General features: G+C 38.5%; 1 protein-coding gene and 1 non-coding gene across 2 annotated transcripts in view; one reads left to right on the forward strand and one right to left on the reverse strand.

Moving 5' to 3' along the window:
- LOC132232635 (phospholipid-transporting ATPase ABCA3-like) overlaps positions 1-12,168 on the forward strand; it is a 323,040-nt gene that overhangs the window by 206,128 nt on the left and 104,744 nt on the right. Inside the window, exons 17-18 of the mRNA XM_059692030.1 lie at positions 372-543; positions 1,287-1,581. Coding sequence (XP_059548013.1) covers positions 372-543; positions 1,287-1,581 — 467 coding nt within the window. The remainder of the gene's footprint in view (positions 1-371; positions 544-1,286; positions 1,582-12,168) is intronic.
- On the reverse strand, positions 10,052-10,158 carry LOC132233889 (U6 spliceosomal RNA). The gene has a single exon (XR_009452744.1). It is a non-coding gene; the product is annotated as a U6 spliceosomal RNA (small nuclear RNA).

Raw genomic sequence — 12,168 nt, forward strand, 5'->3', positions numbered from 1 at the left:
CCCATAATTTCATAAAATACATAACATTGTAACCCTCAAAGGAGAGTTACTATCTTTCATGAAAGGTAACTTCTTTAACTTGTATATGTTTAGCTTAAGACAACATTGAATATATTCAAATATTTTTTGCATGATAACACAGTTCCTCAGAATTATCAGAACTCTGCCTTGAATTTCTGTTATCCCTCTGCCTGGTTTACTGGGATCCCCTGTTACCATGCTGCCTCAAAACAATATGCCGGCAGTCAGTGAGAACGAGGAAGGAGGGTCCATATTTGGAACTTTCTTTTACATTCCCCAAATAAAATAGTTTAAGGCTCTTGTCAAAATAAAATGTTTTGTGCTTTTTCTGTGTACTTGTGTGTATGTAGGGCCAATAAACTGGCACATTCCCAAATGGATAGTCTACCCTCCATATCCTCTTCCTTGGAGGGCCAAAGAAAAAGGCAAGACATGAAGCAGAATAGGATTATGCCCAGAAACTACAACACAACAGTTTTCTCCAGATTGAGTGAAATTACTACCATTGAATTTAACACTGGGGTGAGCACATTTACTAATAATTTAATCAGTAAGTTGGTTTGTGTTTGAGATGTACAATTTCAAATCTGAACTTAAAAGATGTTTGAAGTTTAGCCATAGAAGACCCAGACAGATATGGTATCCTGATGCAGGAGAAATGGATTCTAAAGAAAAGACAGCTGCTCTCACTATTGATATTTTTCAGAATCACTTTGAAAAGTACTCATTCATTTTCTCATAAATTTTTCCCTTTGTTCAGATCTAACAAAAAACTCAAGATTTATGACAGCTGTGATCAGATGATACTGGTTGATCCAATTAGGGGTATTTTTTTCACTATGAATCATAGTTTGTGTATTAAAACCTAGCAAAGGATAATACTTCCATATAAGTTTTGTAGGGATATTTCCTTTTAAAATGGAGAAATAGAAGGATGATTTTTTGATATTAAGTAAAAGAAATAAATATAATTTTGTTTTTCTAATCAGAAACACTATATGTATATTAAGGAATAAAATCATTAGATTTTTCATGTAGTTAGATCAGAAACCAGATTCTAATTATTTCCCTTATTACCTTACACAAATAAAACTTTTTACACCATCTTGTTATTTTCTTGGGTCCAATTCAAGTATATATTTCTATTATATGTGTATATCTTCTGCTGTAAAAAAATTGAAACATTTATATTAATGGGTTCCAATATGAATATCATACTTGAGTCACCAACAATTGTACTGCTATGTTTTTTTCTCTCTTTTCAGTTTCCACTTTACCGCCAGCAATTTTATTGCATGTTTGTAAAGAGAGCACTGTTCAGTTTGCGTAACTGGAAGCTGGTGTTACTACAGATATCAGTAATTGTCGTTGTCACTACATATCTATTAACAACTGAAAACTTACGTTCTGAGATACCCGTCAGAGAAATTGATTTGAGTCAGTATGGTCAAACAATTGTGCCTTACTCAGTTTCAGGGAAATCTGATTTGGCTATGAATTTAATAAAGAACCTTAAGATTTTTCTAGCACTTGCGAACCAACAATTGCATGAAGTGCAAGGTAAGACCCATCTATAATTAAAAAAAAAAAGTGTAATATGCTAATTAGACCAGATATCCTTCTGAACGACCTTCCAGATGAAGTCGGGGCTGCAAGGGAAGCCCGGGTTCCGGGTGCCAGAGGGAAGCCAGTGCTGGCAGCCAGGGAAAGGAAGGCCTACTCTTGCATGAATTTCATGCATCGGGCCTCTAGTAGGAAATAAAGAGACTGCTGCTATATGAAGACATTTGTATCACTTGCAAAAAAAAGGGATTTAACTGTGGTATTTAGCTACCCATTTCTTTCATTTTCTACAAATAACCTTAGAGGCAGCTAAATAAGAGGCCAAAAAAAAATGTACACTAAAGGCAACTGACCACAAAAGTAGTAAGTAATTAATGGAGGTGTTTTGGCACTGGGTGGTCTTTCAGCTAATTGTATCACCATTCAGAGGATGGGTAAAATAGCCAAAATACTATGTTGTGAAATTTAGCATAGATTTTTATTCTAACAAGAATATAAATATGTTTCTCCAAGCTCTCATAGGGTGAAATGTTGGTTTCAAGAAGGAACATTGTCCTTTAATCTAGTATATTGGCCATTCTAAAAACAAGTGGCTGCCCTATCTGGCTTGGCTCAATGGATAGAGCATTGGCCTGCGGACTGAAGGGTCCTGGGTTCAATTCTGGCCGGAGGCACATACCCAGGTTTTGGGCTCAGTCCCAGTGGGGGGCATGCAGAAGGAAGCTGATCAATGAGTATCTCTCATATTGATGTTTCTCTCTTTCCCTCTTTCTTCCTCTCTGAATCAATGAAAATATTTTTTAAATATATAAAAACAAGTGGCTGAAGACTTAGTAGACTGACTCCTCAAACTAAGTTTTTGAAGATAGTATAAGTAACTATCCTTAATTAGTTCAATGTTTATTTTCATATTGAACACATTTTCTGCATTTTTATTTTTTATGCTAAAAACACTCCTTTTATATAGCTTACTTGTTATCTATTGTGTAACAAATTTCCCCAAAACTTAATGGATGGAGAATTTGAATTTTTGGTATGGTGAAATGAACCTCTCTCCAACAAAAGCAACAAAGTACTTAAAAAACATTTTTCCCATTTTTAATCATCTTTATTTTTCAATTATAGTTGACATATAATATTATATTAGTTTCAGTTGTACATCCCAATGATTAGCCATTACATAACTTACTAAGTTATTATCCCAATAAATCTTACACCCACCTGACACCATGAATAGTTATTAGAACACTAATAACTATATTTCCTATGCTACACTTTACATCCCATGACTACTCTGTAACAACCAACTTGAATTGCTTAATCCCTTCAACTTTTTCACCCAACCCTTCAATCACCCTCTCATCTGGCAATCATCACAATGTTCTCTGCATGAATCTGTGTCTGTTCTGCTTGTTCATTTGTTTTGTTTTTTAGATTAAATTGTTGATAGAAATGTATTTATTGACCTTTTTTAAAATATATTTTATTGATTTCAGAGAGGAAGGAAGAGGGAGAGATAGAAACATCAATGATGAGAGACAATCATCATTGCTCAGCTGCCTCCTGCACGCCCCTTACTGGGGATTGGACCCACAACCCAGGCATGTGCCCTTGACCGAAATCGAACCTGGCACCTTTCAGTTTGCAGGCTGATGCTCTATCCACTGAGCCAAACCAGCTAGGGCTTTATTGACCTTTTATTATTCATATTTTTATCTTTTGTATTTCTTCTTCTTAAAGAAGACCCTTATCTAATAAAGAGGGAATATGCTAATTGACCCTCACACCATCGAAAAGATGGAAGTGCCCATGGCCAATAAGGAGGGAATATGCTAATTGACTGTCATGCCCTCAAAGATGGTGTTGCCCACAGTCAATAAGGAGGGAATATGCTAATTGACTGTCACACCCTCAAAGATGGCAGCACCCACAGCCACAAGATGGCAGTGCCCAGTCCTCTCAGCCCCGCCAGGGAAGCAGGCATTCCTCGGGCCTGCCTCTGGAGACCCCCAGTCCCCTCAGCCCCCCAGGCACCCAGGGCCAGCCCAAGGCTCAGGCAAGCCTCGAATGGCGGCTACCCAGCCACCCAGGGCTGCCTGAGGCTCAGGTAACGAGGGCTGGTTGAGGCTTGCACTGCCGGCAGTGGCAGCAACAGGGGTGTGATGGGGCATCATCGCCTTCCCCTGATCGCCAGGTCGTCTCCCACCCTGAGAGCTCCGAGACTGTGAGAGGGGGCAGGCTGGGCTTAGGGACCACCCCCCCTCTAGTGCATGAATTTTCATGCACCAGGCCTCTAGTTTCATATAATACTGTTTTGGTGGTGATAAACTCCTTTAGCTTTTTCTTGTCCAGGAAGTCTTTATATGTCCTTCTATTCTAAATGATATATTTGCTGAGTAGAGTAATCATAATTGTACGTCCTTTTTTAAAATTCTTTATTGTTTAAAGTATTACTTATGTCTCATTTTCCCCCCATTGACCTTTCCCCAGCCACCTCCCCCACATACACATACCCCCTTCCCCGTAGAATCTGTGTCCATTGTTTCTGCTTATACTAGAGGCCTGGTGCACAAATTCATGCACCAGTGGGGTACCTCAGCCTGGCCTGTGGGATCAGGCTGAAACTGGCTCTCTGACATCCCCCGAGGGGTCCCAGATTGTGAGAGAGTGCAGGCCAGGCTAAGGAACCCCACCAGTGCACAATCAGGGCCAGGGAGGGGCACAGGAGTTTGGCCAGCCAGGGAAGGATCTCAGGAGGGCTCCAGGGTGTGTCCAACCCGTCTCACTCAGTCCCAATTGGCCAGACCCTAGCAGCAAGCTAACCTACCAGTTGGAGCATCTGCCTCCTGGTGGTCAGTGCACATCATAGCAAGCAGTTGAGTGGCCTTAGCATATCATTAGCATATTACACTTTGATTGGTTAAACGGCCAATCAGACGACTGAACATATTAGGCTTTTATTATATAGGATGCATGCATACAAGTCATTTGGTTTATCTCTTCCCCCCTCCCCTGCCTTCCCTCTGAAGTTTAACAGTCTGTTCAATACTTCTCTGTCTCTGGATTTATTTATGTTAATCAGTTTATGTTGCTCATTATATTCCAACTGGCTTATTTTGCTTAGCTTAATGCTCTCCATGTTCATCCATGCTGTTGTGAATGGTAAGAGTTCTTTCCTTGCATTCTATGACTGAATATTTCTTGCCACTTCCTTCTGGTCTGCAAAGTTTCTGTTGAAAAGTCAGCTGGAAGTCTTGTAGGAATTCCACTGTAGGTCGCTAACTGCTTTTCTTTTGATGCTTATGAGACACTCTCTTTGTCTTTAACCTTCTGCATTTAATTATGATGTGTCTTGGTTTGCGGCTCTTTGGGTTCATCTTGTTTGGGACTCTCTGCACTTTTTAAACTTGTATGTTTATTTCCTTCACCAAGTTGGCAAAGTTTTCTGTCATTTTTTTTTCCAAATAGGTTTTCAATTCCTTGCGCGCTCTCTCTCTCTCTCTCCTCCTTCCATAATCCCCATGATACAAATATTGGTATGCTTGAAGTTGTTCCAGAGGTGCCTTACACTATCCTGATTATTTTTTATTCCTTATTCTTTTTGCTGTTCTGATTAGTGTTTTTTCTTTCTTAACTTCCAAATAGATGATTTGATTCTTGGTTTCATCTTCTCTACTATTGATATACTGCAAATTATACTTAATTTCAGTTAGTGTATCCTTCATTCTCCCTGGTTCTTTTTATGCTGTTGAGGTTCTCACTAATTCATTGAGCGTCTTATAACCAGTGTTTTGAACTCTGCATCTAGTAGATTGCTTGTCTCCATTCCTTTCAGTTCTCTTAATGAAATTTTCTTCTATTCTTTCATTTGGGGCATATTTCTTTGTCTCCTCATTTTGACAGCCTCCTGGGTGTGTGTATATATTAGGTAGGGCTGCTACGTCTCCCAGGCTAATGCAGTAGGTGTTCGGTAGGATCTAGTGGTATAGTCTCTTGATCATCCAAGCTGGCCCCCACATTTGGGTCCATGTAGACCCTCCTATTTTAGTTGAGTCTTCATCGATGTTGGCCCATCAATGGGAGGTAGTTACCCTCAGGCCAATCAGCTAAAAGGACTGAATACAACCACTGACCACCAGCCATTTTATTATTGAAAGTGTTACAGATATCCTCTGTTATTTCCCCATTGACTTCATTAACCCCACTCCCACTCTATTGTGTGTCCAGAAGCTGTGCATATATGCATATAAGTTATTTGGTTAATCTCTTCCTGCTACTCTGAAATTAGTCAGTCTGTTGCAAGATTCAATCTCTCTGGATCTGTTTTATTCGTCAGTTTATTTTATTCATTAGACTCCACATATAAGTGAGATCATGTGATACTTGTGTTTCTCTGACAAGCACATTTCACTTAACATAATACTCTCCAGTTCCCTCTATGCTGCCCCAAACAGTAAGAAATCATTCTTTTTTAGAGCTGCATAGTATTCCATTGTATAAATGTACCAGAGATTTTTAATCCACTCATCTGCTCAGGGCACTTAAGCTGTTTTCAGATCTTAGCTATTGTAAATAATGCTGCTATAAACACAGGAATGCATATATTTTTTTCTGACTGGTGTTTCAGGCTTCTTAGGATATATTCCTAGGAGTAGGATTACTAGATCAAATGGCAATTCCATTTTTAATTTTTTCAGGAAACTCACACTGTTTTCAAAATTTGTTGTACCACGCTGCATTCCCACCAGCAGTATACTAGTGTTCCCTTTTCTCCATATCCTTGCCAGTTCTTGTCATTTCTTGATTCCTTCACCAGTACTTGTCATTTCTTGATTTCTTGGTGGTAGCCATTCTGACAGGTATGAGATAATACCTCATTGTCATTTTAATCTGAATCTCTCTGATGAATAGTGATGTTGAGCATTGTTTCATATGTCTCTTGGCCTTTTGTATGTCCTTTTTGGAGAAGTGTCTATTTAGGTCCTCGCCCATTTTTTAATTGGGTTGCTTGTCTCTTTTGTTGATATGTATGAGTACTTTTTATATTTTGGAGATTAACCACATTATCAGATGTGTCGTTGGCATAAATGTAATCCCATGCCAGGGGTTCCCTTTTCAATTAGATGCTGGTTTCCTTTTGCTTTGCAGAAGCATTTTAGTTCGATGCAGTCCATTTGTTTATTTTTTCTTTTGTTTCTCTTTCCCTAGGAGATGTATCTGTGAAAATTCTAATATGTGAGATGTCTAATATTTTACTGCCTATGTTTTCTTCTAGGATTTTTATGGTTTCACAACTTACATTCGAGTCCTTTACTCATTTTTAGTTTATTCTTATGTACAGTGTAAGTTGGTAATCTAGTTTAATTCTTTTGCATGTATATATCCAATTATCCCAATACCATTTATTAAAGAGACTATCTTTACTCCATTATATACCTTGCCTCCATTGTCAAATACTAATTGAACATAATAACTTGGGTCAATTTCTGGGTTTTCTGAACTGATCCGTTGTTCTCTATGCCTGTTCTTGTGCCAGTACTAGGCTATTTTGAGTACATTGGCTTTATAGTATAACTTGATATCCAGTATTGTGATCCCTCCAAATTTGTTCATCTTTCTCAAGATTGCTGTGGCCATTTTTTTAAATTCCTTTATTGATTAAGTTATTACATAGGTGTCCATACCCCTCCTTTGCCCCCGACGCCCCCCACTCATGCCCTCAACCCCTGTTGTCTGTGTCCATTGGTTAGGCTTATATGCATTATGCATGTATACAAGTCCCTTGGTTTATCTCCCCACTTACCCCACCATCCCCTACCTTCCCTCTGAGGTTTGACGGTCTGATCAATTCTTCTCTGTCTCTGCATCTGTTTTTGTTCATCAGTTTATGTTGTTCATTATATTCCACAAATGAGTGAGATCATGTGATATGTATCTTTCTCTGACTGGCTTATTTCTTGAGTCACTTAGCATAATGTTCTCCAGTTCCATCCATGCTGTTGCAAGTGGTAAGAATTCCCTTTTTTTAGAGCAGCGTAGTATTCCACTGTGTAGATGTACCAGAGTTTTCTAATCCACTCATCTGATGATGGGCACTTAGGCTGTTTCCAAATCTTAGCTATGGTGAATTGTGCCTCAATGAACATAGGGGTGCATATATCCTTTCTGATTGGTGTTTCTAATTTCTTGGAATATATTCCTAAAAGTGGGATCACTGGATCAAATGGAACTTCCATTTTTAGTTTTTGAGGAAACTCCATACTGTTCTCCACAGTAGCTGCACCAGTCTGCATTCCCACCAGCAGTGCACAAGGGTTCCTTTTTTCTCCACATCCTCGCCAGCTCTTGTCGTTTGTTAATTTGTTGATGGTAGCCAGTCTGACAGGTGTGAGATGGTACCACATTGTTGTTTTGATTGAGCCTGTTTTTATATGTCTCTTGGCCTTCCTTCTGTCTTCTTTCGAAAAATACCTACTTAGGTTCCTTGCCCATTTTTTGATTGGGTTGTTTATCTTCCTTTTGTTAAATTGTATGAGTTCCCTGTAAATGTTGGAAATTAAACCCTTATCAGAGATAACATTGGCAAATATGTGCTCCCACGCAGTGGACTTTCTTGCTGTTTTGTTGATGGTTTCTTTTGCTGTGCAAAAACTTTTTATTTTGATGTAGTCCCATTTGTTTATTTTCTCTTTAGTTTCAATTGCCCTAGAAGCAGTATCGGTGAGGAAATTGCTTTTACATGTCTGAGATTTTGCTGCCTGTGGATTCCTCTACTATTTTTATGGTTTCCTGTCTTATGTTTAAGTCCTTTATCCATTTTGAGTTTATTTTTGTGTATGGTGTAAGTTGGTGGTCTAGTTTCATTTTTTTTTTCATGTATCTGTCCAATTTTCCCAACACCATTTATTGAAGAGACTGTCTTGACTCCATTGTATGTTCATGCCTCCTTTGTCAAATATTAATTGAGCATAGTTGTTTGGGTCGATTTCTGGGTTCTCTATTCTATTCCATTGATTTATATGTCTATTCTCGTGCCTGTACCAGGCTGTTTTGAGAATAGTGGCTTTGTAATCCAGCTTGATATCTGGTATTGAGATCCCGCCTACTTTGTTCTTCTTACTCAAGATTGCTGCAGCTATTCAGGGTCTTTTTTTATTCTAGGTGAATTTTTGGAACGTTCATTCTAGGTCTGTGAAATATGCCATTAGTATTTTAATGGGGAGTGCATTGAATCTATAGATTGCTTTGGGTATTCTGGACATTTTAATGATATTGATTCTACCAATCCATGAATACGGCATGTTCTTCCACCTATTTATGTCTTCCTCTATCTTTTCAGTGTCCTATAGTTTTCCATGTATAGGTCCTTTACCTCCTTAGTTAAGTTTATTCCTAAGTATCTTAATTTTTTTGGTGCAATGGTAAATGGGAGTGCTTTTTTAGTCTCTCTTTCTGTGAATTCACTGTTGGTGTATAAAAAAGTCATAGATATCTTGGCATTAATTTTGTATCCTGCTACATTGCCGAATTCATTTATTAAGTCTAATGATTTCTTGATGGAGTCTTTAGAGTTTTCTATGTACAGTATCATGTCATCTGCGAATGAGGACAGTTTTACTTCTTTTCAAATTTGGATGCCTTTTATTTCTTCTTCTTGTCTAATCACAATGTCTCATACTTACAGTACTATGTTGAACAGGAGTGGTGAGTATAGGCATCCCTTTCTTGTTCCTATTCTTACGGGAAATGGTATTAGTTTTTGCCCATTGAATATGATGTTGGCTGTGGGTGTGTCATATATGGCTTTTATTATGTTGAGGTATGATCCTTCTATTCCCACCTTGCTGATAGCTTTTATCAAGAAAGTGTATTGGATTTTGTCAAATGCTTTTTCTGCATCGATTGATATGACTATGTGATTTTTATCTCTCAATTTGGTTATGTGATGTATCACATGTATTGATTTGTGGATATTCTACCATCCTTGCATCCTTGGGATAAATCCTACTTGGTCATTGTGTATGATTTTTCTGATGTACTGCTGGATCTGATTTGCTAGAATTGTCTTAAAGATATTGGCATCTATGTTCATGAGGGATATTCGCCTGTAATTCTCTTATACATTGTGTTGTCTCTATCTGGTTTTGGTATTATGGTGATGCTGGCTTCATAGAATGAGCCGGGCAATGTTCCTTCCTCTTGAATTTTTTGGAATAGTCCGAGGAAGATAGCTTTCAGTTTTTCCTTAAATGTTTGGTAAAACTCCTCTGTGAAGCCATCTGGCCCCAGGCTTTTGTTTGTGGTAAGCTTTTTTATGACTGCTTCAATATTTCCATAGTTATTGGCCTATTGATATTTTTAGATTCTTCCTGATTGAGTTTTGGAAGGTTGTATTTTTCTAGGAATATGTCCATTTTCTCCATGATATCTAGTTTGTTGGAATAGAGTTGTTCATAGTATTTTTTTTTTTAATATGGAACGCTTCACGAATTTGCGTGTCATCCTTGTGCGGGGACCATGCTAATCTTCTCTGTATCGTTCCAATTTTAGTATATGTGCTGCCGAAGCAAGCACTCATAGTATTTTTTAACAATCCTTTGTATTTCTGTAGGATCTGTTATTATTTCGCCTCTTTCATTTCTCATTTTCTTTATTTGAGTCCTTTCTCTTTGCTTCTTGGTTAGCCTGGCTAGAGGTTGATCGATCTTGATTATCCTTTCAAAGAACCAGCTCTTGGTTTCATTGATCTTTTGCATTTTTTTTTTTGGTCTCTATGCCATTTATTTCTGCTCTGATCTTTATTATCTCCTTCCTTCTGCTCATTCTGGGCTTTTCTTGTTGCTCTCTTTCTAATTCTTTAAGTTGTAAAGTTTGATGATTTACTACCATTTTTTTGTTGGTTTTTTTGAGATAGAGCTATAAACTTCCCTCTCAGGACTGCTTTCATTGTGTCCCATAGATTTTGGATTGTTGTGTTTTTGTTGTCATTACTTTCCAGGATGTTTTTAATTTCTTCTTTGATCTCTTTGGTAACGCAGTCATTGTTTAATAGCATGCTATTCAGCTTTCAAATGTTTGAATTTTTTGGATTGATTTATTGTCAGTTTATTTCTTTTTTTTTAATGAAATCTTTATTGTTCAGATTATTACATTTGTTCCTTTTCCCCCCCCCCATAACTCCCCTCCTCCCAGTTCCCGCCCCACCCTCCGCCCTCACTCCCCACCCACTGTCCTCATCCATAGGTGCACGATTTTTGTCCAGTCTCTTCCCACATCTCCCACACCCCTTTCCCGCCCAAGAATAGTCAGTCCATTCCCTTTCTATGTCCCTGATTCTATTATAATCAACAGTTCATTCTGTTCATCAGATTATTTATTCACTTGATTCTTAGATTCACTTGTTGATAGATGCATATTTGTTGTTCATAATTTGTATCTTTACCTTTTTCTTCCTCTTCCTCTTCTTAAAGGATACCTTTCAGCATTTCATATAATCCTGGTTTGGTGGTGATGAACTCCTTTAGCTTTTCCTTATCTGTGAAGCTCTTTATCTGACCTTCAATTCTGAATGATAGCTTTGCTGGATAAAGTAATCTTGGTTGTAGGTTCTTGGTATTCATCACTCTGAATATTTCTTGCCACTCTCTTCTGGCCTGCATGGTTTCTGTTGAGAAATCAGCTGACAGTCGTATGGGTACTCCCTTGTAGGTAACTGAGTTTCTTTCTCTTGCTGTTTTTAAGATTCTCTCTTTATCTTTTGCTCTTGGCATTTTAATTATGATGTGTCTTGGTGTGGTCCTCTTTGGATTCCTTTTGTTTGGGGTTCTCCGCGCTTCTTGGACCTGTAAGTCCATTTCTTTCACCAGGTGGGGGAAGTTTTCTGTCATTATTTCTTCAAATAGGTTTTCAATATCTTGCTCTCTCTCATCTTCTGGCACCCCTATAATTCTGATGTTGGTACGCTTGAAGCTGTCCCAGAGGCTCCTTACACTATCCTCGCATTTTTGGATTCTTTTTTCATTTTGCTTTTCCGGTTGGATGTTTTTTGCTTCCTCGCATTTCAAATCATTGACTTGATTCTTGCGCTCCTCTGGTCTGCTGTCGGGCGTCTGTATAATATTCGTTATTTCAGTCTGTGTGTGCTTAATTTCTAGTTGGTTCCCCAATATAAGATCGAGGGTCTTATTAGTTTTCGTGTAGATCTCATTAAGTTTATCGGCAGCTTCTAAACAGTTCTTGAGAGACCTTAAAAGTGTGGTTCTGAACTCTATTTCTTCCATTGACAATTTTGTCCTGTTTCTTTGTCTGCGCATTTTGTTATGCTTCCTTGGTGCACCCCCTAGTGGTCTTTGTTCGCAGTCTTATAGATAAATCTTGATTGTTGTAGCTAATTCCAGGGAGGGTTTGACCTCCAGGCCAAGTGGCTATGAGAATCAGCTGTGTCAGCAGTGAGAGAACTTCTGTCCTCTAGGGAGGTGCTAATCTAGCCTTTGCCTGAGGCTATCCGGCAAATGCCTTTGCCTGAGGCTATCCGGCAAATGCCTCTGTGCAGGGCTTGGGCGGGGCAGGTCGCACAGGATCAAC

The sequence above is a fragment of the Myotis daubentonii genome, chromosome 4, assembly GCF_963259705.1.
Source record: "Myotis daubentonii chromosome 4, mMyoDau2.1, whole genome shotgun sequence".
Lineage (NCBI taxonomy): Eukaryota > Metazoa > Chordata > Mammalia > Chiroptera > Vespertilionidae > Myotis > Myotis daubentonii.